Genomic DNA, 25,169 nt, shown 5'->3' on the forward strand with positions numbered 1-25,169 from the left:
TGATTTTTCCAGTGAGACAGTTTTCACAAGGCAGAGTGTTAGTTGGCCCTTGCCCTCGAGCATAGTTAGCTGTGAGCACTCAGAGGCTTGGTTTCCATCTCCAAGGCCACAGCGGGTTCCCTAGGCACTGCTCCTGGAGCCCTTCTCTCCCTGCATGAACCTTACGTGGGTGTCGCTGTGCCCCTGACACACAGGAAGCTTGTAACCTCCAGAGTACTGGCACCCGTGGAGCAGGGCTCACTCGGACTTGTTGGGAATTCGAAGCCAGAAATCTGGCCCCTGCCTCTTTCTCACTGCTTTTCAGGGGCTCCTCTGAGGCCACGGAGCCCCCTGAAATGGGGTCATGTTCCAGACTCCCCACTTGAGTGGTCAGGAGAGCAAGCAGGAACAGCAGGGCAGCCTTTTCTGTACAGCGACAGCAGTGGAGCAGGAAGAGCCAAGACTTCGTGGAGACACGTGTGTCTCCTTACCAGTTACCTAGTTTCTTAATTGCTTTGTTGCGGTACTTTCTCATAATTGAAGAGTGTCTTGGGTTAGGAAATGTTAGGCTGATTCTTTCTACCAAAGCAAGTTAGTTGGTAAACTAAGATCCCTCAATTACTTGAAAAATAATTGTTAAAAGGACATACGGGGAGGACTTTCCTGGTGGCGCAGTGGTTGAGAGTCCGCCTGCCGATGCAGGGGACACGGGTTCGTGCCCCGGTCTGGGAGGGTCCCACATGCCGCGGAGCGGCTGGGCCCGTGAGCCATGGCCGCTGAGCCTGCGCGTCCGGAGCCTGTGCTCCGCAACGGGAGAGGCCACAACAGTGAGAGGCCCACGAACCGCAAAAAAAAAAAAAAAAAGACATACGGGGCTTCCCTGGTGGCGCAGTGGTTGAGAGTCCGCCTGCTGATGCGGGGGACACGGATTCGTGCCCCGGACCGGGAGGGTCCCACATGCCACAGAGCGGCTGGGCCCGTGAGCCATGGCCACTGGGCCTTCGCGTCCGGAGCCTGTGCTCCGCAACGGGAGAGGCCACAGCACTGAGAGGCCCGCGTACCGAAAAAAAAAAAAAAAAAAAAAAAAAAAAGACATATGATTTAGTCTAAGTCTTCTAATGTTGAGTGTTTAAAGCTAGGACATGAAGCATGTGGTTAGCTGTTCATTTAATTTGGCTGACTTTTGTCAATATTTTATGCCTTTTAAATCTTTAGTTTCTGTGGGGACACGGGATTGTTTTTTTTTTAACATCTTTATTGGAGTATAATTGCTTCACAATGGTGTTAGTTTCTGCTTTATAACAAAGTGAATCAGCTATACATATACATACGTTCCCATATCTCTTCCCTCTTGCGCCTCCCTCCCTCCACCCTCCCTATCCCACCCCTCCAGGCGGTCACAAAGCACCAAGCTGATCTCCCTGTGCTATGCGGCTGCTTCCCACTAGCTAGCTATTTTTTACATTTGGTAGTGTATGTAAAGGACATGGGATTTTTGACATAATATGACAAGTTTAAAAACAATGCATGTTTGTTTAGATTTATGAAATGAGAATGACATGAAGCGGGTTGTAGTTTTTTAGTTCAGAGTCTTAGAAAACTCATTTAAAATGTTTTCTTAAACTCCTTGATCTACCTTACTTAACCACCCTTTGCTTCAAGTGAAGGGACACTGCTTGTGACCTACTCAGTGTGGGTCAGCCCCAGGTTGCTGGAGAGGTTTCACGCAGTTCTTTTTCTTAACTTCCCCTTTCCTCTGGGTCAAGGGAGCTGCCTCTGGATTGTCTCCAGCTCCCCTCTGACCAATAAAACCAGAAAGCCAATTAGGGTCTAAGCTTTATTTCCCCCCCTTTTTTTATATCCAGACCCACATTTCGGTACAGCAGTGGTATTTAATATTGTTCTTTGTAGTCGTGAGCAGGAGGAATTCACATTAATACTCTTTTTTTTTTTTTTTTTTTTTTTTTTTGTGGTATGTGGGCCTCTCACTGTTGTGGCCTCCCCCGTCGCGGAGCACAGGCTCCGGACGCGCAGGCTCAGCGGCCATGGCTCACGGGCCCAGCCGCTCCGCGGCATATGGGATCCTCCCAGACCGGGGCACGAACCCGCATCCCCTGCATCGGCAGGCGGACTCTCAACCACTTGCGCCACCAGGGAGGCCCCACATTAATACTCTTGAGTTATTTAAGTCAGGAAACAAAGTGTGATACTGGTTTGCCCACTGTTAGAGGTGTGATTTCATGTCCCAAATGACTAATTTCCAGTGATCATTTTAAGTATAAGTTAACAGAAGAATAAAGAATTCATATGTGACTTTCATAATATCAAGTTATTTCATAATTATGTTAAAAATAATGATGGGACCTGAGGAACAGAGGAAGGGATACTAATACCAAATTCAACTCTCCAGCTAACGTATCTGTCACCTCTTGGCTGCTTCTGCCACATCCATTTTTAATTCTTATGAGTTTTTCTACCTAAAAGTATATAAAATGAGGTTTGGTGAAAAAGCAGAATTAAATGATGCTTTCAGGTTCCCTCTAAATTTATTTAATCTGTGCTTTCTCCGTTTCTTTGTACATGAAAAGAAAAATAGTAATTCTACGGGTTGTTTTCTGATAAATCTGAGCTTTAAAAGAATCTTCATTTCTGTTTTCTGTTGTAAATGATCCAAAAATAAGACTGCACAGTTAGCCCATTCTCAATGAATTATATAGTGGGTAAAACATGGTTCCCGTTGAATTCCACATGTGGTTCAATGAATAAAAATTCATTCATAGAGTTAAATTGGGACCTCATTAATGAGAAAAATTATCTATATGTTCAGAATTCTGGTTTTGACCTTTAGAAAAGTGTTGATATTGGCAAGGCAGGCTTTTCTTTGGCTCGCTCAACCAGTTGTCATTTTTATCCTCCAGCCTAGTTCAGTATCACACTGGCCTTTGTCCGTGCTGTGAAATCTTGTGTGTGTCATCTTAACCTTTTCACCAGTCTAGTTTTCCACACTCCTTCAGCTCATTTTTACTTTCAAAGGGGTTATAATTTCCACTTGGGACGCTGGTGCCTGAAGGAGCCTGCTTGAAAGTGCAAGCCCAGACTTGACTTTCGTTGTCTGCGAGGGAAGATGGTGGGGGAGAGTTGTGGACAGACCAGGCGGCTGCTCCAGTGGCCCAGGAGGCGCGAGTCTTGCTGCAGGAAGGTGGTCTAAGAGTGGGTGGCTGCTTATCTTTCTGCAGAGACTCTGTGGTAAAGTTTTTTGTTAGAAAATAGAAAACTTTTCAGCCTGCAAACAGAATAAGTAAGTCCTTGGATTATTAAAATGCCTTATAAAGTTGGAAACAAATTGGAAACTGCATTTGTATTGTAATAGTGATTTAAAAGAGTAGTCACTTTCAACCCACCCCTTCCATCCAGTGTGATGCTGCTCCATTGCCACCAGTGTGCACAAGTGCTCATTCCTAATTGCTGTCTTCATGCAGCCTTCACACAGCTGGCTGCCCTTTCTTCAAGGACAGTCTCCCTCATGCTTTGCCTCCTCCCATGTTCATTTTCCTTCTTGGTTCTCTGTTGACTCCTACTTTGTGCTTAGCGTCAACAGGTGTTCCTCAGACTTCTGTCTTGGCCCTCTTCTTGTCCTGTGTCCCCTTCCTGGGTCATCTGGGGTCTCCATGCCACCTCCGCCAGGACTGCTAGGTGGTCTGGTAAGTCTGTCCTGTGGCCTTTCCTGGCCCAGCCTCAGCACTGCCTGCACCTAAGCGTCCTGCAGACCCAGCAGACTCAGCGTGCCCCAGCACCTGCCTGCCCTGGCCCATGAACTGCACAGTCTTAAATTGGGCTTTCTTGTACATTTTTTCAATGCATCCCATCCCTAGATGCTAGTGATTCTGCCTTAGAACTGTCTCTCAAGTCAGTCTCTCCACTGATGCCATCAATCACTAGTTCAGGCCCCTGTTCCCTTGGGCCTGGATTACTGTGTCAGTCTCCATGTGGTCTCCCTGCCACTGCCCTTTCCTCATTTTCAGACTGTCAGAGTCATCATCCTAAGAGGCAAGTATGGTGTCACTTGTCTGCTTTAGAAATGTCCATTGCCTGCCTTCTGTGTCAGAGTAAGTGTCCACCACTGCTAAAGCCACTGGCGAGCATTCTTGGTCAGGGTCCCAGCCCACCTGACTGGTTGTCTCTCTCAACCCAACCCCTTGCTGTGCCACCTTGCGCCTGTCACAGCGCTACATACCTCCTTCCTGTATCACCTGTGTCTTTCATGACGTATTCTTTTTTTGTTGTTTTTTTGTTGTTTTTTTTTTATTGCTGGGAACTTCCTAAAACCGATCTAAGAAGTAAAATTTATTTATTTATTTATTTATTTATTTATTTTTAATTTTACAAATTTAATCAGTTATACATATACATATGTCCCCATATCTCTTCCCTGCTGCATCTACCTCCCTCCCACCCTCCCTATCCCACCCCTCCAGGCGGTCACAAAACACCGAGCTGATCTCCCTGTGCTATGCGGCTGCTTCCCACTAGCTATCTACCTTACGTTTGGTAGTGTATATATGTCCATGCCGCTCTCTCGCTTTGTCACAGCTTACCCTTCCCCCTCCCCATATCCTCAAGTCCATGCTCTAGTAGGTCTGTGTCTTTATTCCTGTCTCACCCCTATGTTCTTCATGACATTTTTTTTTCTTAAATTCCATATATATGTGTCAGCATACAGTATTTGTCTTTCTCTTTCTGACTTACTTCACTCTGTATGACAGACTCTAGGTCCATCCACCTCATTACAAATAGCTCAATTTCATTTCTTTTTATGGCTGAGTAATATTCCATTGTATATATGTGCCACATCTTCTTTACCCATTCATCCGATGATGGACACTTAGGTTGTTTCCATCTCCGGGCTATTGTAAATAGGGCTGCTATGAACATTTTGGTACATGTCTCTTTTTGAATTATGGTTTTCTCAGGGTATATGCCCAGTAGTGGGATTGCTGGGTCATATGGTAGTTCTATTTGTAGTTTTTTAAGGAACCTCCATACCGTTCTCCATAGTGGCTGTACCAATTCACATTCCCACCAGCAGTGCAAGAGTGTTCCCTTTTTTCCACACCCTCTCCAGCATTTATTGTGTCTAGATTTTTTGATGATGGCCATTCTGACTGGTGTGAGATGATATCTCATTGTAGTTTTGATTTGCATTTCTCTAATGAGTAAAGATGTTGAGCATCCTTTCATGTGTTTGTTGGCAGTCTGTATATCTTCTGTGGAGAAATGTCTATTTAGGTCTTCTGCCCATTTTTGGATTGGGTTGTTTGTTTTTTTGCTATTGAGCTGCATGAGCTGCTTATAAATTTTGCAGATTAATCCTTTGTCAGTTGCTTCATTTGCAAATATTTTCTCCCATTCTGAGGGTTGTCTTTTTGTCTTGTTTATGGTTTCCTTTGCTGTGCAAAAGCTTTGAAGTTTCATTAGGTCCCATGTGTTTATTTTTGTCTTTATTTCCATTTCTCTAGGAGGTGGGTCAAAAAGGATCTTGCTGTGATTTATGTCATAGAGTGTTCTGCCTATGTTTTCCTCTAAGAGTTTGATAGTTTCTGGCCTTACATTTAGGTCTTTAATCCATTTTGAGCTTTTTTTTTTTTTTTTGCTGTACGTGGGCCTCTCACTTCTGTGGCCTCTCCCGTTGCGGAGCACAGGCTCCGGACACACAGGCTCCGCGGCCATGGCTCGCGGGCCCAGCCGCTCCGCGGCATGTGGGATCTTCCGGGATCGGGGCATGAACCCGTGTCCCCTGCATCGGCAGGCGGACTCTCAACCACTGCGCCACCAGGGAAGCCCTTGAGCTTATTTTTGTGTATGGTGTTAGGGAGTGATCTAATCTCATACTTTTACATGTCCCTGTCCAGTTTTCCCAGCACCACTTATTGAAGAGACTGTCCTTTCTCCACTGTACATTCCTGCCTCCTTTATCAAAGATAAGGTGACCATATGTCCGTGGGTTTATCTCTGGGCATGACGTATTCTTGACCACTAGGCCTAGTATACTTTTCTTTGTTTGTAGTTATACTTCTGGTATCCTGTTGTACTGTAATTATATAAAGTATAGGTAAATCCTAACTCTGCAAAGTGCTACAAGGAAGTGTAGGGCTGACCTAGCAACCTGAGCCATGCCTGGTGACTCAGGATGTGTTTATGAAGTAAATAAATGGTGTCAGTGGTAAATTTTAAAATTCCACGTGACATCAGAGTGCAGAAATGGTCCCAGCTCTGCTGGAAGTGAAGGCCCATGCATGTCACTTGATCTGAGCCTGTTTCTTTACTGAGAAAATTCGGCTTTGTCAACCCTTAGGTGATTGCTGCTTTGGGATTCTGCATTGCCCTTTTACCTGCCCCTGCCCAGTGTTCCCGCGTACAGTCATCCTCAGAGCGCTTCCCCTCAGGGTCCCTGAGTGTTTCACTTGTGATTGCGCTCTCTGGTCTCTCCCTGCACACCCTTTGAGAGATGATGGCTTTTATGATATCATCTCATTTTAATCCGTAAGTTAATCTCTCTTCTTTTCCCTCTCCTCCCTGTTAGTGTTTGTTACAGTATCCTTGGAAGGAGATAGCGCCTAAGACCAAAATACCTGCTTTTCTTTAGTAGTTGTGAATTCCCTGTACTCCTACTGGTACGTGTACTGCTCTGCCTAATTGTAGATGTTGCCTATTTTGACCTAATTTAACTGGACTTAACTGATGAATTAGAAGTTCTTCACTGGAATACCCTTTATTAATAGTTCTTAGAGAGTGAGAGGGGGTTGAGGGTTGATAGTGGAGGAAGTATCAAGAATAACACGGCAGGACTCCGCTGGTGGTGCAGTGCTTAAGAATCCGCCTGCCAACGCAGGGGTCATGGGTTCAAGCCCTGGTCTAGGAAGATCCCACATGCCACGAAGCAACTAAGCCCGGGCGCCACGACTACTGAGCCCGTGTGCCACAGCCGCTGAAGCCTGCACGCCTGGAGCCTGTGCTCCACAACAACCACCACAATGAGAAACCCGCGCATCACAACGAAGAGTAGCCCCTGTTTGCCGCAACTAGAGAAAGCCCGCGCGCAGCAACTAAGACCTAACACAGCCAAAGTATAAATAAATAGATAGGTAGATAGATAAATAAATAAATAAGAATAACATGGCAGTAGGGACACCGTGGATTCTATCAGCACATCAGTAAGTGTATCTTCAGTTCTTTTTGCTACAAGATTTACGGTGTGTTGGCCTGGCAGTGGGTATGCTCTTCTCTACAGATGCACGTGCACTTCTGACCTTCTTCAGGATTGCTTAGAGGAGGGTGGGTATGAGTTCTAAATTCTAGAGGACTCTACTAACAATCCCCAATTAGTAATTTGCTATTTTGTAATTGGGTTCCTAAAATTTTTCTCATCACATTTATTTACTTTTCAGTTGATGTTAAATTTATAAAAATAGAGATATTTAACAGCCATATGACCTTTTTAAGGTACTTTTGGGGTTTTTTTTGGCTGCATTGGGTCCTCGTCACTGCGTGTGGGCTTTCTCTAGTTGTGGCGAGTGGGGGCTACTCTTCATTGTGGTGCACAGGCTTCTCATTGCGGTGGCTTCTTTTGTTGCAGAGCACGGGCTCTAGGCGCGGAGGCATCAGTAGCTGCGGCACGTGGGCTCAGTAGTTGCAGTATGCAGGTTCTAGGGAATGTGGGCTCAGTAGTTGCAGTATGCAGGTTCTAGGGAATGTGGGCTTCAGTAGTTGTGGTTCACAAGCTCTAGAGCGCAGGTTCTGTAGTTGTGGCACACGGGCTTAGTTGCTCCGTGGCATGTGGGATCTTCCCGGACCAGTGTTGATATCAAACTCGTGTTCCCTGCATTGGCAGGCAGATTCTTAACCACTACGCCACCAGGGAAGTCCCATATGACCTTTTTTTTTTTTTTTTTTTTTTTTCTTTTTGCGGTATGCGGGCCTCTCACTGTTGTGGCCTCTCCCGTTGCGGAGCACAGGCTCCGGATGCGCAGGCCCAGCGGCCATGGCTCACGGGCCCAGCCGCTCCGCGGCACATGGGATCCTCCCAGACCGGGGCACGAACCCGTATCCCCTGCATCGGCAGGCGGACTCTTAACCACTGCGCCACCAGGGAGGCCCTCCCATATGACCTTTTAAAAGTTGTTTTCAGTGTGATTTTTGGACACCATTTTTTTTTTTTTTTTTTTTTGCGGTACGTGGGCCTTCCACCGCTGTGGCCTCTCCCGTTGTGGAGCACAGGCTCCAGACGCGCACGCTCAGCGGCCATGGCCCACGGGCCTGGCCGCTCCGCGGCATGTGGGATCTCCCCGGACCGGGGCACGAACCTGCGTCCCCTGCATCGGCAGGCGGACTCCCAACCACTGCCCCACCAGGGAAGCCCCTTGGACAGCATTTTAATCCTGTTTTCTGAGCCAAAAATATTACCTGCAGTACTATGAAATAAGGTTTTTAAATATGGAAGTTTTTTTAATAAAGAAGACCTTTCTTTGTACTCAGAGTGGAGGGGGCAGTTTGCACACTAGGTGGTCCCATACACACCACACCGTGGAAAAAAATTTTTTTTTTTCTTTCTCTGTATAGCACAGGGAACTTTATTTATTTATTTATTTGCATCTTTATTGGGGTATAATTGCTTTACAATGGTGTGTTAATTTCTGCTGTATAGCAAAGTGAATCAGCTATACGTGTACATATATCCCCATATCCCCTCCCTCTTGCATCTCCCTCCCACCCTCCCTATCCCACCCCTCTAGGTGGTCACAAAGCACGGAGCTGATCTCCCTGTGCTATGCAGCTGCTTCCCGCTAGCTATCTATTTTACATTTACACCTTGGGAAATTTAACGTGTTATAAGCCCCTGTCTCAGCTTGGGCAGCCATAACAAAGTACCACAGACTGGGAGGCTTAAACAGCAGACATTATTGCTTACAGGTCTAGAGGCTGGAATTCTGAGATCAGGGTGCCTGCATGATCTAGTTCTGGTGAGGGCTCTCTGGCTTATAGGCAGCTGCCATCTAGCTGTGTGCTCATGCAGGGAGAGAGCGAGAGAGAGAGGAAGAAAGAGAAATCCAGCTCCTTGGTGTCTCTTCTCATAGGGACACTAATTCTATCGAATCAGTGCCCCTGTCCTTACGACCTCATTTAACTTTAGTTTCTTCCTTAGAGGCCCCATCTCTAACTATAGGTACACTGGGGGGTTGGGGGGGCCTTCAGCATATGAATTTTGAGGGCCGAAAACATTCAGTCTATAACATTCTGCCCTTGGCCTTCCATAATTCATGTCGTCTCACATTCAAAATACATTCTTTCTACCCCAACAGCCCCCAAAGCCTTACTCATCCCAGCATCAACTGTACAGTCCAAAGTTTCATCTAAATATCATCTAAATCAGATAATGGGTGAGACTCGAGGTCTGATTCATCCTGAAGCAAAATTCCTCAACAACTGTGAGCCTGTGAAACCCGACAAGTTATGTGCTTCCAAATACAATGCTGGGTCAGGTACAGGGTAGACAATCCTGTTCCAAAAAGAAGAGATAGGAAGGAAGAAAGGGGTGATATGTCCCAAGCAAGTCCAAAAACTACCAAGGGAATTTCTAGTAGATTTTAAGGCTCAAAGCCAATGCTCTTTGGTTCTGTGCTCTGGCCTCCAGGTCCACTGGAGGGCAGTGTCGCCCCAGCTCTCTTGGGCCTCACCCAAGGCTCTCTGCAGAGCCGCCACCCCGAGGCAGGGAAGGGCAGCCCTGCCCGCCCAAACCCTAGAGGCAGCCCTACCCTTTGAAACCCAGAGAACATATCAGCCCTGCCCTGGGCCTGTGGGCAGCCCTTATGATCTCTGGATTGCCTTTAGGGTCATCCTTCCCTTTTTTGAAGGATGATGCACATTAGCAGAATGGTTCTTTTGCCCTGTAGGAAGTCTAACAGCCTTTCTTCATTTCCTCTGGTTTCTGTCTCCTTCAGTTCAAACTGGCTTTGTTTCTGCTCCTATAATCACATAATCTCTTTATTGAGTGATAGTTTAGCTACACCTTTGGCATCCTCTTCCAAACATGCTCTTTCATTTTTTTGCAGTATGGACAGGCTGAGAATTTTACAAATCTTCCTTTTTGCAGAACAATTCCTTCTTCAGTCCCTCTGTTTTCTCTTGCATTTTATTGTAAGAAGTCAGGAGGACTCAGGCCATACCTTTAACATTTGCTTAGAAATCTCTTATAACTATCTAATCTCACGACTCACATGTTTCATCATCCATACAACACTAAAAAAATTCAGCCAAGCTCTTTGCCATTTTATAATAAAAATTGCTGTCTTAGTTTGGGCTGCTGTAATAAAAATACCATAGACTGGGTGACTTAAACAACAGACATTTATTTCTAATAGTTCTGGAGGCTGGGAAGTCCAAATCCAAGGTACCAGTTGATTTGGTTCCTGGTGAGATCCTCTTCCTAATTTGTAGACGGCTGCCTTCTGCTGTGTCCTCACATGCTAACAGAGAGATCCTCTCTCTTGTGTCTCTTCTTATAAGGGCACTAACCCCATTCATGAGGGTACCACCTTCTTGGCCTAATTATCTCCAAACGGCCCTACCTCCAGACACGGTCAAATTAGAGATTAGGGTCTCAATATATAGATTTGGGGGGGACATAAACATTCAGTCCATAGCAATCACCTTTCCTCCAGTATCCAATAACTTGTTCCTCATTTCCGTTTGATACATCACCAGAATCACCTTTAACATCCATATTTCTAGCAAGCACCCCCAAACTCCTCCAGCCTCTGCCCATTACCCAGTTACAAAGCTGCTTCCACATTTTCAGGTATTTATTATAGCAGCATCCCACTTCATGGTACCAAAATCTGTCTTATTTGGCTTGGGCGGCCATAACAAATTACCATTGATGTGGGGCTTAAACAACAGACATTTATTTTCTCACAGTTCTAGAGGTGGGAAGTTCAAGGTTGAGGTGCCACCATTGTTAGTTTCTAGTGAGAGCCCTCTTCCTGGCTTTTAGGCAGCAGCCATCTGGATGTGTGCTCACATGGCCTTTCTTCTGTGCTCAGCAGAGAGATATAGGCATCTCTTGGTGTCTCTTCCTCTAAGGATACTCGCTAATCCTGTCAGGTCAGGGCCCCACCCTGGTGACCTCATTCAGCCGTAATTACTTTCTTGGAGGCTCCATCTCCAAATACAGCCACACTGTGTGGTTAGGGGTTCAACATATGGATTTAGGGGGGATACAAACATTCGGTCCAGAGTACTCCCTCTTCTCTGGTTTTGTATGAACTTTGCTTAGGGATCTGTTGCCTTCCTGGAGCCTTTGTATGCTTTTTCCTTACTTGGATTTCTTAAAAAATGGGACCTTCTATTGCCCATTCACCCTCTAGGGAGCAATACAGGCTACCCCTGCAGAACAAGTCATGGTGACATGCCTGGTGGTAGCACTGTGACACTGTGACCCCAGGTGGCTGCTCTGCTGAATTCTGTTTGTTCTCATTGCTGGGGACTGTGATGAACATTACAGCCTCCTGGTTAGTATTATCTGGTCTATTTTTTTTTTAAGAGTTGGGTTTCGGATTTCTGTTTCATGCTTAGAATTATTGTGGCTTTTGGCAGAGAATATTTTAAACTGGGTGAAAAGGCCAAAAAAAAAAAGAAGAATCAAGAAGTGAAAGCACAATTGTTTACAGTTCAGTAAGCAGTTGTGGTTAAGAAATGTGTCTGTTCATCATTGCCAGATGACTTAAAATTTTATGGGGGAGCATAAATTTTAAACAAAGAGTGCTTTTACAGGCTAAAGATGTAAATTTCTTCAGAATTTAGTTTTTAGGTATTATAATCTAGACCTCCTGCTTAGAGCTTTATGAATTTTATTGTGAAATTATCTGTGAAATGAATCTCCTGGCAGCTTACAACATTTACTCAGAAACTAAAATTTTGATGTACCAAGCATTAATAATAATTTGATAATGCAGTTAATTAGAGAGTCACTACTTGAATACTCACAGGCACATAATATTGCTGGGTGTTTGGGATCATTGGTAAAATTAAGCATAGTTGTAACCTTTCAAAAGAAAAGATAGTATAATTGTGTAAAAGTAAGTACAATTCAACTTTCAGTGCATAGTGATGAAAAAAAAACCCAGTGGTACAATACAGTGAATAGAAAAAACATCATTTGGATTTGATGCACTGTATTGTTTATTTTTCTTTTTGGAGCGTCACTTGAATTACAGCTTAATTTGCATCCTTTGGGTAAATATCAGAACCAATTGAGGTGAGGGAGGTAGGTCAAAACCATCTTGGTTGGCAGTGAAATCAAGAACAGAAAAATAGTCCCCAAAATTCTTTACATCAGTTTGTATTATTCGAGTTCATTCAGCTCATATATATTTTATTGGTATTTATCCAAGTACAGCACAGAGTTCATGATTTAATAGACGAAATTATTCATTTTATGTGTTAAAATCTTGGTACAGTGGTACAGTGATGACATAAAGGAGAGTGATAAACCCTGCTGAATGGAAAAGGAGAATTGTGGTTAGAGAATTTACCTGGGAGATGGTGATGAAATGCTTTCTTAAAGTATGGGTATAGAAACAATTTAAGGATACTTGAGTAGAGCTGTGGAATTTGAGGGTAGAGCAGTGAGAAGTAACTGGTAACAAAGGCGTTTCTAAACAGTGGACAGTTGTCTGGATTACTCAGTGGTTGGCGCCTGAAGGATTCAGGAACAGAGGTGGCTGTCGTTAAATTTACATGTACAGAGGGTCACTCTGGAGGACCTTGTGTTAGGGCAGAGTAGTCAGGTACCAGACTGCGGGGGTCAGTTAGGGCCAGGCTGTTGTCATAACTAAGAGGTATCTCAGCCTTAATAAATCCAACACTGATATCATGATACCACTGTTACCCCTGTCCCTCGCCCCTAACACACACACACACACACACACACACACACACACTCCTCTGTCTGGACAGGAAGCAGGTGAACTTTAAACTCCCCTGATCTCCATCCCTGACCCTTGCTATTCCTACTCCAATGTGTGTGTGTGTGTGTGTGTGTGTGTGTGTGTGTGTGTGTGTGTATGTGTACATGATGGGTGAGGACTGAGGAAAAATGTATTGGTGGGCACCTGTTGATGATTTGGCCTGAAGAAGAGAAAAAGTACCAGTTTCAGAGAATAGTAGGACATATATTATATATATATATATATTTTTTTTTTTTTTTTTTTTTTTTTTTTTGCGGTACGCGGGCCTCTCACTGCTATGGCCTCTCCCGTTGCGGAGCACAGGCTCCAGATGCGCAGGCTCAGCGGCCATGGCTCACGGGCTCAGCCGCTCCGCGGTATATGGGATCTTCCCGGACTGGGGCACGAACCCACGTCCCCTGCATCGGCAGGCGGACTCTCAACCACTGCGTCACCAGGGAAGCCCAGGACATGTATTTTAAATCAAGACGCTTTATGGATTAGCCTGTTAGAATATCTATGAAGATTAAGAGAGTAATAATACAGGGAGGATCCCAAATTACTCTGTGGTCATCGTTTGGATAATGAAGTGGAACAACTTAAAGTTAGTGCAACAATTATGTTATGGAAAGTATTTCATGATAAAAAAATGACAGATGTTTCTGTCTCTATAGGAGGATGATTTCAGTATTTCTCCCCCCGTACTAACTTGCTTCAACCAGTACTTTCTTTTATAGTTTTTGTTAATTTCTTGTATAGTATTTTTTTGTGTAAGTATTCGTGAATGTTTTCCTCACAATATATATTAATTCATCAACATAACCCACTGAGGAGGACTGGAATTAACATGCATATAAATGGACCCTAGCCACCTGTATATTTCAAATAAGTCATTTAAGCCAGGAATCAAAAATATATTTTGTTTTTATATTACTTGCTTGATTCTTTTGTGGCCTCTTGCTCATTTAAAATCAGACTTTTTTTTAGAGTAGTTTGCTGATAAAATAAATCACTCACTCATTCATGCATTCATTCATCAAACGTTAGGCTTTAAGTTAACTATTTGCCATTTTAACTACAGAGTGTTTCATCTGCTTGGCATATGTATGGATAGAAATGACTAGATCCTGTGGTGTATTTCCTCTGTGAATCGTCTGTTCCTGTGTCTTAACCACTTTGGTGCTGTGTTGATATCTGTGCTTTCCTTTTGGTCTTCGGGGCACTTCTTCCTCAGCGTTTGGTTTCTGTCCAATTATACTCTTCCTTTTCAGTGTTGAAATCCTGACTGTGCCCAGCCAGCGAGAAGCCTCACTTGAGTCCATTTCTCAACCTGGTGTGCTTTTTCATTTTTTTTTTTTTTAACATTTAAACAAGTCCGATGTTTTAGCATAATAAAATAGAGAAAAAAAAGCATCCTCAGTTTCCTGTCTTTAACTGCCATTTACCCTCGAGACACTGCAAGTATAGGACTTGTGAGAATACTGCGTTTTGAGCATAAAGTCTGCCAGTAATCCTCTCTAACCTTAAGAAAGTCATATGAGCAACTAACTTGTTCAGTTTTCTTATTTGTCAAAAAGGGAGATTAATATCTTCCTTACCTATTTCATAGGGTTATTGTGGATCAAGTACCATAATAGATTTGAAAATGCCTTGAAAAGTTGGTATTGTGACAGTGACTGATGACAATGGCAGCCATTATTGTATGGGTGACAGACCAGGCCCTGCACTGTAGGCTTTCTGTTCTCTCTCTCAGTGTTTGTAGTGTTCTTGACTATAGCTGATACTATCTCCATTTAAAAAGGAGAATACTTGTAAGTGTAGGTAAGGTATTTGAGGATTTCAGAGGGAAGGAATAGTAGCCTCTGGCTGAGATTCGGGAGACACTTCCTTGACAACATTAAACGTTGGCTGAGTCTCACAGCATTTATGGAAAACGTTGCCCCACCGTCACAGAATGGCCTTTTATCTTTCCTCCATCTAACTGCAAAACAGCCTTCTTCTTCGTGTGTAAAACCATTATCTCTTGTGCTCAGATTGAAAGCTTGCATTGAATGCGTAACTTGTCTTGGGTTGTCCCAGGCTCTTTCTCCCTCAGAGGAAGAGGAGATTAGCTGCTTACTTTGTGCAGGGAAGGCAGACCACTGGCTTCTCCTCAGGCCTTTGTGGGAGCACCTCCTGTGGGAGGGACTTCACGGTGCTTGGTGGAGAAGTGCTGTTTGCAGCCCTGTGTGCATCCAAGATAGCACTCCCAAACCTGTTTAGTCACCAAGCATGCTGTGGTGATGGTCAAATCACGGTTCATAGTTATTAGATATTGTCAGGAGTTCTCATAAAAATCTTCAAAGAAACTGCAGTCAGCAGCAGTGTGACTCATCATGGATATATAGGTATTTCTGCTGTAATACTGTTTATGTGTTTCTGTAGTGTCTTGCCTTTTGTAAAATCTGTCAGGGTCTATGTGGACTGTAGGGTTGGGGGCAGACTGCTGAAAACCTATATCGCTTTTTAATTTTTTTTATTTGTATTTTTTTGTGGTACGCGGGCCTCTCACTGTTGTGGCCTCTCCCGTTGCGGAGCACAGGCTCCGGATGCACAGGCCCAGCGGCCATGGCTCATGGGCCCAGCCGCTCCGCGGCATATGGGATCTTCCCGGACCGGGGCACGAACCCGTGTCCCCTGCATCGGCAGGTGCACTCTCAACCACTGCGCCACCAGGGAAGCCCCTATACCGCTTTTTAATCAGCCGCACATGACAGTAATTGGTTACCCAAAGGGAGAACGGTGCTGCCCAGGCACCACTGGCCGCTTGAACTCCAGCAGGACAGTGGGCGCTGGAGAACACGGGCCATGGGGCTCTGGACAGTGGCTGCTGCCAGTGGCGGAGGATGGTGTTGGGGGTAACCCCTGAGTACAGGTAAAAGTTTTAAAAATTCCTAAAGTATGTCCAGAAATTTGCCTGTGGCTAGTGCAGTCCCTACCACTAGGGCTTTTCCCTTTGCTGCTAGTGAGCTGAACTCTGCCCACTGCATTGCTTCCCTGCCCAGGAAAAACGGGTGTGTTCACCGCAGTGACCCCCACATATCCTGACTTCTTTTCCTGTTCACCAGCTGAGGGTGAGCTACTTTTTATTAAAAAGACACCTGTCGCGGCAGAGCAGGCTGAGTCTTTGCTTCCTGGGCAGTGCTGTTCTTTCCAGTGTGTTTTACTCCCCACAGTGACCAGCCCAGCTGAGCCAGCACAGCTTAGGATGCGCTTGGTCACGTCCTTCCCCATTCTGTTTCCTTCTTGCCTTAAGAAACAGTCTCACGATAGACACATACTTAGAAATCATAGTTCCAGATAGTGCTCTGGGGAGATGCCATGACCTTGCTTCATACATGAATGCTTGCTGGTGGCACTCAGAGAGAGGAGGGCGTGGAAAACTTGGGGTCCAGGGGAAAATGACTAGAGAAAAGTGAAAGGGAGAAAGAAATGGAAACGAAATTAAACTGTATAACTAAGGCGCTGGTACTGTTTAAATGTTAATTTTTATACTCACTGTTAACCAGTTAGCTAAAGTGGTAATGAAAGTCATATTGGTGTCTGTTATTAGCAAGGCACTGTGCCAGACACTTCGGTTTTATCTCATTTAATCCATTTATTTTTTTAACTAAAAAGCAGAGAGTAATAAAAAAAAAGTGTATTTACTACCTAGAATTAATAACACATATTAATCTTTTGTCATTTTTGCTTCACATATTTTTATAACAAACAATACGGCAGATAAGTTTGAAATCCCCTGGGTTCCCTTCCTGAGTCACACTTCTCTTTCTCGCATGATTCAACAGTTACAACGAGTTTTCTGTGTGTCCTGCTAGTCCATATTTATGTACTTGTATGACATATGTATCTGTAACTATATTTTATTGGTCTTTGTGTTTAAGAAAAATAACATTATGGGTGTTAGGCTGTACGTATCTGTTTACCCCTCTTGTATTTGAGATCTCTCCAAGCTGATATGTACAGATCAGGTCCATTCACATAAGCTTCTGTAGAGTGTCTCTTCCATGAACCCACCACAGTTTACCCATTGGCTATGGACTGGTGCTGCGTTTCCTCCTCTTACAAACAACACTGAGATGTGCAGCCTTGTCCTGATCTCCTGGTGTATGTGACAGAGTTCCTGGGTACATAGCTGGGATTTCCGGGTTATAGGCTACGCACACTCTCAACTTTATTTATCTTATTTAATTCTTAAAAATGTTAATCGAGGCAGGTGGCATGATCCCCAGTTTACACATGAGAAAAATGAGGTGTTGAAATGCTGTGTAACTTGGCCAACTTAATAAGAGACCGAGTGATTGAATCCAGATCGAATTCCACCCATTTAAATCTAGAGCCCTAACTCCCATCAGTCCACAGAAATCCTCAACTTTGAATGTCCACGATCGTTAGAATACTTGCAGCCGGCCAGTCATACTGCATCATTTCAAAGTAGACAATCAAAGCAGGTAATGAGGTGGAGAGGACCCGGTCATACTGCTTTTGTTGTGATTTTTGAAAGGGTTCAAGTTTTGGAGTGAAAACATGCTTTGTGAAGTGATGGATCTGAGTTTACCATATGTGCAAGACTGTTTCTTTATGATAGAAAACTGTTTCTTATGTTGCTTAAAATGTATATATTAAATGCAACATACAGGTTATATTGATTTAAAAAAAATATGTTATCATGAGCATGTTAGAGTCTGTATTTTACTTTGCAAAGTATCAATATATAGACCATTTTCTCCAGGTGAAGAAAGCTATCTGAAAGTGATTCTCTTTTTCATGACAATTTTATTCACACTTGGACCATATGTCTTTTAGACTTCATTTTTGCTTTTGCTCTTTTCTTCACCTTCTAGGTATAAAATCTGGTATATTAACTGTGAAAATTCTAGAGCTTCATGAGGAATGCACCATCCAAGTTGCAATGTGTGAGCAGTTATCGGGGCTGCAGGCTGACAGCTCTTCTCAGGGTGGGGCCCCTGGGACTGGCCTGAAGGTTCTCTTCGCCAAGGAGACTGCACGCTGCCTCAGGGGACTTCCACAAGACATCATCCGTATCTACCCTCCCTGGTGAGTGCAGAGAACTGATCCCCACAGTCACCAACTGTGAGTTTGTCTCAAAAGACCTTTTTATCAGGAACATTTTTGTCACTTTGTTATACAGTACTGCCAGGGGATGGAGCCAGGATTTGACATAGATTTTATGTAACAGAAGGTCTGAACTGTCTCTGATGGCTCGTTTGTACTTCTGGTAGCAAATTTTTGATAATTTGGCGCGGGTGGGGAGGTGGTGAGGGAGAAACAAGCACATCAAGATTCCTGCTTTAGTGGTGTGTTGTTATGAAATCTGGCTGTTTTTGTTTTTGTCTTTCTTAGAAATATAATTTTCCTAAGAGTAATTATGTGACAATAGGATAATACACATTAATTTAATACTTCTTTGCTAATTACTTTAGGGGGATAAAAATCACGAATTAAGACATAATAGGGTTTGATCATCAGGGGCATAAGTGTTCATTAGTGGATCAGAAATTATTTTTGAGGATACCATGTTTGTTTTCTTCTGCATATAGGGTATTAATTTTTACCACCAAAAGAAGAGGGAAGGTTTGAGCAGACTTGTTTTAAGGGCTGTTAATTTTATTGACAGTTTTTAAGTTTCATTCATCTGTTAAATTCTTAGGTTTGAATTCAGCTTAAAGATCTTTAAGTTAAACTTCCTCCCCAGAGGAGGGATCTTTTCATTGTGTCCATAGTGAGTGATCATCAGTCTCTAATTAAATTCTTCCACAAACAGGCTGAGGATATCAGAGGGTAACTTGCATTACTTTATTTTATTTAAATTTCTAATACATTTTAAAATTGAACAATATAATATACATATAGAATCATACACAGATTATAAGTATACATTTCATCAAGTCATCACAAAGTGAATACATTTCTGTCTAGTCCAAGAAATAGAATGCAGTCCATACCTGAGACTGCAATGCTCTCCCCTTTCCTTCCTCTCCCTCCTGCTCCGGGTGACCATGATCCTGACTTCTGATGCAGTAAACATCTTTGAATGTGGGTTTTGTGCTTCTCAGTATATTGTTACCATAATAACTTGTAAAGCTTATAGCTGTTTCCACTGCTGACAGTTTCTCAGCAGTCACGTCAATACCACCGTCAACATTTTTACGACTGCACATTATAATTTCTTTACTCTTTCCATATTCTCAGCAAATAGTATATATCCATTCTTTTGCTAACATAAATAACTGTTTAATAGATATTCATATATACGTATTTACATATTTCAGATTATTTCTCAGAGTAGATTTTAGGAACTGTTTTAGTGGATTAAAGGATATACCTTTTTTTTTGGCTTTTAATTAATTTTTATTGGAGTATATTTGCTTTACAATGTTGTGTTAGTTTCTACTGCACAGCAAAATGAATCAGCTATACATATACATATATCCCCTCCTTTTTGGATTTCCTTCCCATTTAGGTCACCACAGTGCGGTAAGTAGAGTTCCCTGTGCTATATAGTATATTCTCATTAGTTGTCTATTTTATACATAGCATCAATAGTGTGTATGGGTCAATCCCAAAGGGTATACATTTTGTTGTTGCTGTTGGTGCTGTGATTTCTTGATACAGTTAACTGTAAACCTCATAGTAGAGTACCTGCTGCTGGTCAAACTGAATACTTTCTCTTATATTTATTTACTGATGACAGCTTCTCTGTTGCAAATTGTTTTTCTTAACTTTTACTCATATATTCATTGGGGTCTGGGGGATATTCTTATCAATTCATATGTCTGTTTTGTGTAGTAAAACTTTTCTATTTATACAATTATGTTACTTATGATAGCAATTTTGTTTTTTCCTTCCTAATACTTATGCTTCTTTACCTGTTTCATTTCTTATTGCATTGGCTAGAACTTCCAAATCAAAACTTTTTCACTACTGTATTCCCAGTGACTAGAATAATGCTTGGCCTGTGGTAGACATTCAGTAACTATATGATTAATGTTGAATATCAGATAATCATCAAGATGTTGTCAGTCTTGTTATGTTCCCTGTTTGAATGAGAGGATGTATCAATGTATTTCATTGATTTGTACATTCACTAAGAAGCATTTTTTGATGTTTACTTACTGTATAATAAGCCTTGTGCTAAATAATGGGTAAACAGTATTCAAAATGAATGACAAATCATCTCTGCCATTAAGGGACTCACTTTATGGTGGAAGAGAAAGGTAAAATAAACATGTGATAAAGACTCTAGGAAGTATAATAATAGAGGTCTGTACAAAGGATGTGAGAGCAGTGAAGAGGTAAGCATGACTGATAGGTCGGTAGGGGAGAGAGAGTGTGTGTGTCTGTGTGTATGTGTACTGGGGAGAGAGCAGACTGAGGTAGCTTCCTGGAGTTGCTGATTCTCTATCTAAGTTATGAAGGCTAAGTTGGAAAGAACCAAAGAAGGGGCTGTGAGGGCATTTGCAGTAGAGGAGGCTGAATTAGCAAAGAACAAGAGGCCAGAGTGGCATAGTGTATGCAGGAGTATACATAGTGCATATGGATGAAGGGGAATTCCGCAGCAGGAGTGGCAGCAAGTGAGGATGGAGAACATGTGTACAATGTTAGAGAGCTGGTGTGTTAAATCCTCCCTGCTGTCTAGGAAAGGAAGGATGTGATCTTACCCACAGTTTGAAATTTGTGCAGGATAACTTAGAACGAGGCCAGAGTAAAGGCATCCGGGAGACTTTGGGAGTAGCTCAAGTCTGAGGGAAGGTGATGACTTGGACAAGGATGGTAAACAGTAAATTCAGTATGTATCTCAGAGTTGGCAGCAACAGGATGTGCTGATGGATTTGATGTGGTTTGTGAAGGAAAGACAAGAAACAAGATTCCTCTGAGTTTCTGGCTTGAGGAAACAAGTGAGTTAGGGCACCATGTAGTAAAATGGGGAGACTTGGGGCAGATTTTGATGACACAGTCAGCAGTACCTTCTTGACACCAGCAATACCTAAAGCCTTGAGTAAACACAAGAGAGACTGTGATGCCCAAAGAGAAACTGTCAGCTGGTCTGGTTTTCAGTGTAACCCACATGTGGTAAGTGCCGAGGTAGAGCCCTCAGGCTTGTTCACAGCTGCTTTTGTTCCTGCTCCATCTTTTTATTTATTTATTTATTTTTATTTTTGTGGTACGGGGGCCTCCCACCGCTGCGGCCTCTCCCACTGCGGAGCACAGGCTCCGGACGCGCAGGCCCAGCGGACATGGCTCGTGGGCCCAGCCGCTCCGTGCCATGTGGGATCTTCCCGGACTGGGGCACGAACCCACGTCCCCTGCATCGGCAGGCGGACTCTCAACCACTGCGCCACCAGGGAAGCCCCCTGCTCCATCTTTGCCACCTGGGATTCTGTGAAATGAAGGAATTGCTAGGAGTAAAGCAGTGCTATAGGTGGAAGGTTTGTTTATAGGGTGAGATTATCTTCCTTTTATGACAGCCAGTCTTTCCCCACCAAAATTACAGTGTCTTCAGAGGAAATAAATAGAAAAGAAAACTAATGCAGTGTGAAAATGAAAAAATGAGCACCATGATGGTAATCTGGATAATCTGAAAAACTAGAGGGAGGAAGAGAAGGAAATCTATCATTCATGCTTACATGAGAAAGAAGAAAAAGCAGATGTCAGCTCTTGTTCCTTGGGGCACTTTTCCTTAGGGTCTTCATAGGAATATGACCAAAAGGCTTTGTGCTTAAATAACTTTGGAAAAGGCTGGTTAAATGTGTACTAGTTATTGTATTATAGGAGTGCTTAGAGTATCTAATATGAAAGTGTGCATTATGATTTACAATAGAGGGAAGCAGAAGAAGAGGGGAACATACAAACAAGTGACCACTGTCTTCCTAGTCTAAGAAAGTGGATCAAGAGGGCAGCTAAGGAGAGTGGTGTCTCAAAACATAGCAGAGCAGGGAGTTCCAGGAACCCATACCTCCACCTAAACAGCTGCTGCACAGGCAGGAACCATGTGAAGTAATGACTTTAGAATTCTATGGAGTTGAACATTTGTGGTCTAGGGAAGATTTTGGTAAAGAATACAGGGAGGGGGAAGGGTAAGCTGGGACGAAGTGAGAGAGTGGCTTGGACATATATACACTACCAAATGTAAAATAGATAGCTAGTGGGAAGCAGCCGCATAGCACAGGGAGATCAGCTTGGTGCTCTGTGACCACCTAGAGGGGTGGGGACAGGGAGGGTGGGAGAGAGATGTAAGAGGGGGAGGGGATATGGGGATATATGTATATGTATAGCTGATTCACTTTGTTATAAAGCAGAAACTAACACACCATTGTAAAGCAGTTATACTCTTAATAAAGATGTTAAAAAAAATGGGGAATTTCAGCTGCTGATAGCAGCTACTGTCCCACATCACCCATCCCCACAATCCTGGTGCAGAATGCTAGAGCCAGGGTGGGCAGTATATCAGGGTTTGTACTGATTTTGCTGAATGAAGCTTTGATCACTGAGGTTCTGGCACAGAGACTAGTGGCCATTTTTCCAGCCCCTTCACAGGCTGAAGTGGCTTCCAGGAGAGTTAAAGAGACAGTACATGTCTACCTCCCTGCTGTGTGGAACCAAACATTTAAGTGAATCTTGGTCAGGTCTAGCTGAGGACAGAGACAATGAAACAAAAATACCACTTTGCTACACAAGACAAGGAGCACACAACTTACAAAATTGTATGGAAAATTCATAAATGGATGAATCCAGCTCTCAGTAAGTTAAGCTTCAGCAGTCCCTGTGGAATGGAAGAATTAAATTCCCAGAGTTACCCCAAAATAATACTGAAATGTCCAATTTTCAACAAAAATTACAAAATATACAAAGAAACAGGGAAGAATTGGTGCATTCACAGGAAAAAAAAATTGACATCGCTGAGGAAGCCCAGACATTGGAATTATTAGTCAGACATGTGAAATCAACTGTCTTAAATATTTCCAGTGAGTTAAAGGTTTACTATAGATTAAAAACTAAACGAAATCAGGAAAATAATATGTGAGCAAAATGAAAATATCAGTAAAGATAGAGAAATCATAAAAAGCAAAGAGAAATTCTGGAGCTGAAGAGTACTGGGTTGGCCAAAAAGTTTGTTCAGTTTTTTTCCGTAAGATGGCTCTAGTAGCGCTTAGTTGTCTTTTAACTTCATTCAAAGCAATTTTGTTAGACTGTATGGTGATAGCTGTCATATCAGTGCATTTAAAAATAAACTTACCAAAATTGGTGAGTTTTTGTGTAGCCATTTTAATATTGAAGATGGAGAAAAAAAGCAACATTTTTGGCATATTATGCTTTATTATTTCAAGAAAGGTAAAAACGCAAAAAAAGATTTGTGCAGTGTGTGGAGAAGGTGCTGTGACTGATTGAACATGTCAAAGGTGGTTTGCGAAGTTTTGTGTTAGAGATTTCTCTCTGGATGATGCTCCGTGGTTGGGTAGACCAGTTGAAGTTGACAGTGATCAAATCAAGACATCAGCTGAGAACAATCAAAGTTATACCACGCAGGAGACAGCCAACATACTCAAAATATCCAAATCAAGTGTTGAAAATCATTTGTACCAGCTTGGTTATGTTAGTCACTTTGATGTTTGGGTTCCACGTAAGTTAAACGAAATAAAACATTCTTGACCGTATTTCCACATGCGATTCTCTACTGAAACGTAAGGAAAACGTTCCATTTTTAAAATAAATAGTGACAGGCAAAGAAAAGTGGATACTGTACAATAATGTGGAACGGAAGAGATAGTGGGGCAAGTGAAGTGAACCACCACCAGCCACGCCAAAGCCTGGTCTTCATCCAAAGAAGGTGGTTTTGCTTATGTGGTGGGATTGGAAGGGAGTCCTCTATTATGAGCTCCTTCTGGAAAACCAAACAATTAATTCCAACGAGTACTGCTCCCAATGAGGCCGACTGAATGCAGCACTCGACAAAAAGTGTCTGGAATTAGTCAACAGAAAATGCATAATCTTCCATCAGGATAACGCAAAACCTCTTGTTTCTTTGATGACCAGGCAAAAACTGTTACAGCTTTGCTGGGCAGTTCTGATTTATCCACTGTATCCCCCAGACATTGCACCTTCGGATTTCCATTTATTTTAGTCTTCACAAAATTCTCTTAATGGAAGAAATTTCGATTCCCTGGAAGACTGTAAAAGGCACCTGGAACAGTTCTTTGCTCAAAAAGATAAAAAAGTTTTGGGAGGATGGAATTTGAAGTTGCCTGAAAAATGACAGAAGGTAGTGGAACAAAATGGTGAATACATTGTTAAATAAAGTTCTTGGTGAAAATGAAAAAAATGTATCTTTTATTTTTACTTAAAAACCAAAGGAACTTTATGGCCAACCCAAATACAATAACTTAAATTTTAAAACTCACTAGAGAGGTTCTACAACAGATTTAAACAAGTGAAACAAAAGATAAGTGAACTTGAAGATAAGACAATTGAACTTATATAGTCTGAGGAACAGAAAGAAAAATGAAAAGACCCTGAGAGACCTGTGGGATATGTCTATCAAATAGAGAAACATGTGCATTATAGGAGTACTAGAAGAAGAGAGGAAACATCAGAAAAAATATTTGAAGAAATGATGGGTGAAACCCCCCTCCCCAGATCTGATGAAAGACATAAATATATGTATCCAGGGAGGTAAGTGATCTCCAAACACAATAAAATAAAAGAGATCCACACCAAGACATATTGTAGTGAAATTGTCAAAATCTAAAGACAAAAACTTTTGAAAGCAGAAATATAAAAGGAACTTGTCATGTACAAGGGATCCTCAATAATATTAAGAGCTGATATCTCATTGAAAACTGTGGGGTCATGGATGTGACTAGAGATTATCATACTAAGTGAGGTTAAGTCAGAGAAAGACATACCAGATGATATCACTTATATGTGGAATCTAGAATATGGCACAAATGAACCTATTTACAAAACAAGCAAACTCACAGACATAAAGAACAGACTTGTGGTTACCAAGGGGGAGGCAGGGTGGGGGAGGGATGGACTGGGAGTTTGGGGTTAGTAGGTGCAAACTGTTACATACAGAATGGATAAACAGGGTCCTACTTTTTAGCACAGGGAACTGTATTCAATACCCTG

The 25,169-nt window shown here is 42.7% G+C and overlaps 1 protein-coding gene across 2 annotated transcripts in view; it reads left to right on the plus strand.

The window, feature by feature from the left end:
• SPIDR (scaffold protein involved in DNA repair) overlaps positions 1–25,169 on the plus strand; it is a 331,570-nt gene that overhangs the window by 127,114 nt on the left and 179,287 nt on the right. For both annotated transcript variants that reach the window (XM_060116489.1, XM_060116488.1), the window contains exon 8: positions 17,864–18,077. In XM_060116489.1, the coding sequence (XP_059972472.1) occupies positions 17,864–18,077 (214 nt within the window). The remainder of the gene's footprint in view (positions 1–17,863; positions 18,078–25,169) is intronic.

The sequence above is a fragment of the Mesoplodon densirostris genome, chromosome 13 (assembly GCF_025265405.1).
Source record: "Mesoplodon densirostris isolate mMesDen1 chromosome 13, mMesDen1 primary haplotype, whole genome shotgun sequence".
Taxonomy (NCBI): domain Eukaryota; kingdom Metazoa; phylum Chordata; class Mammalia; order Artiodactyla; family Ziphiidae; genus Mesoplodon; species Mesoplodon densirostris.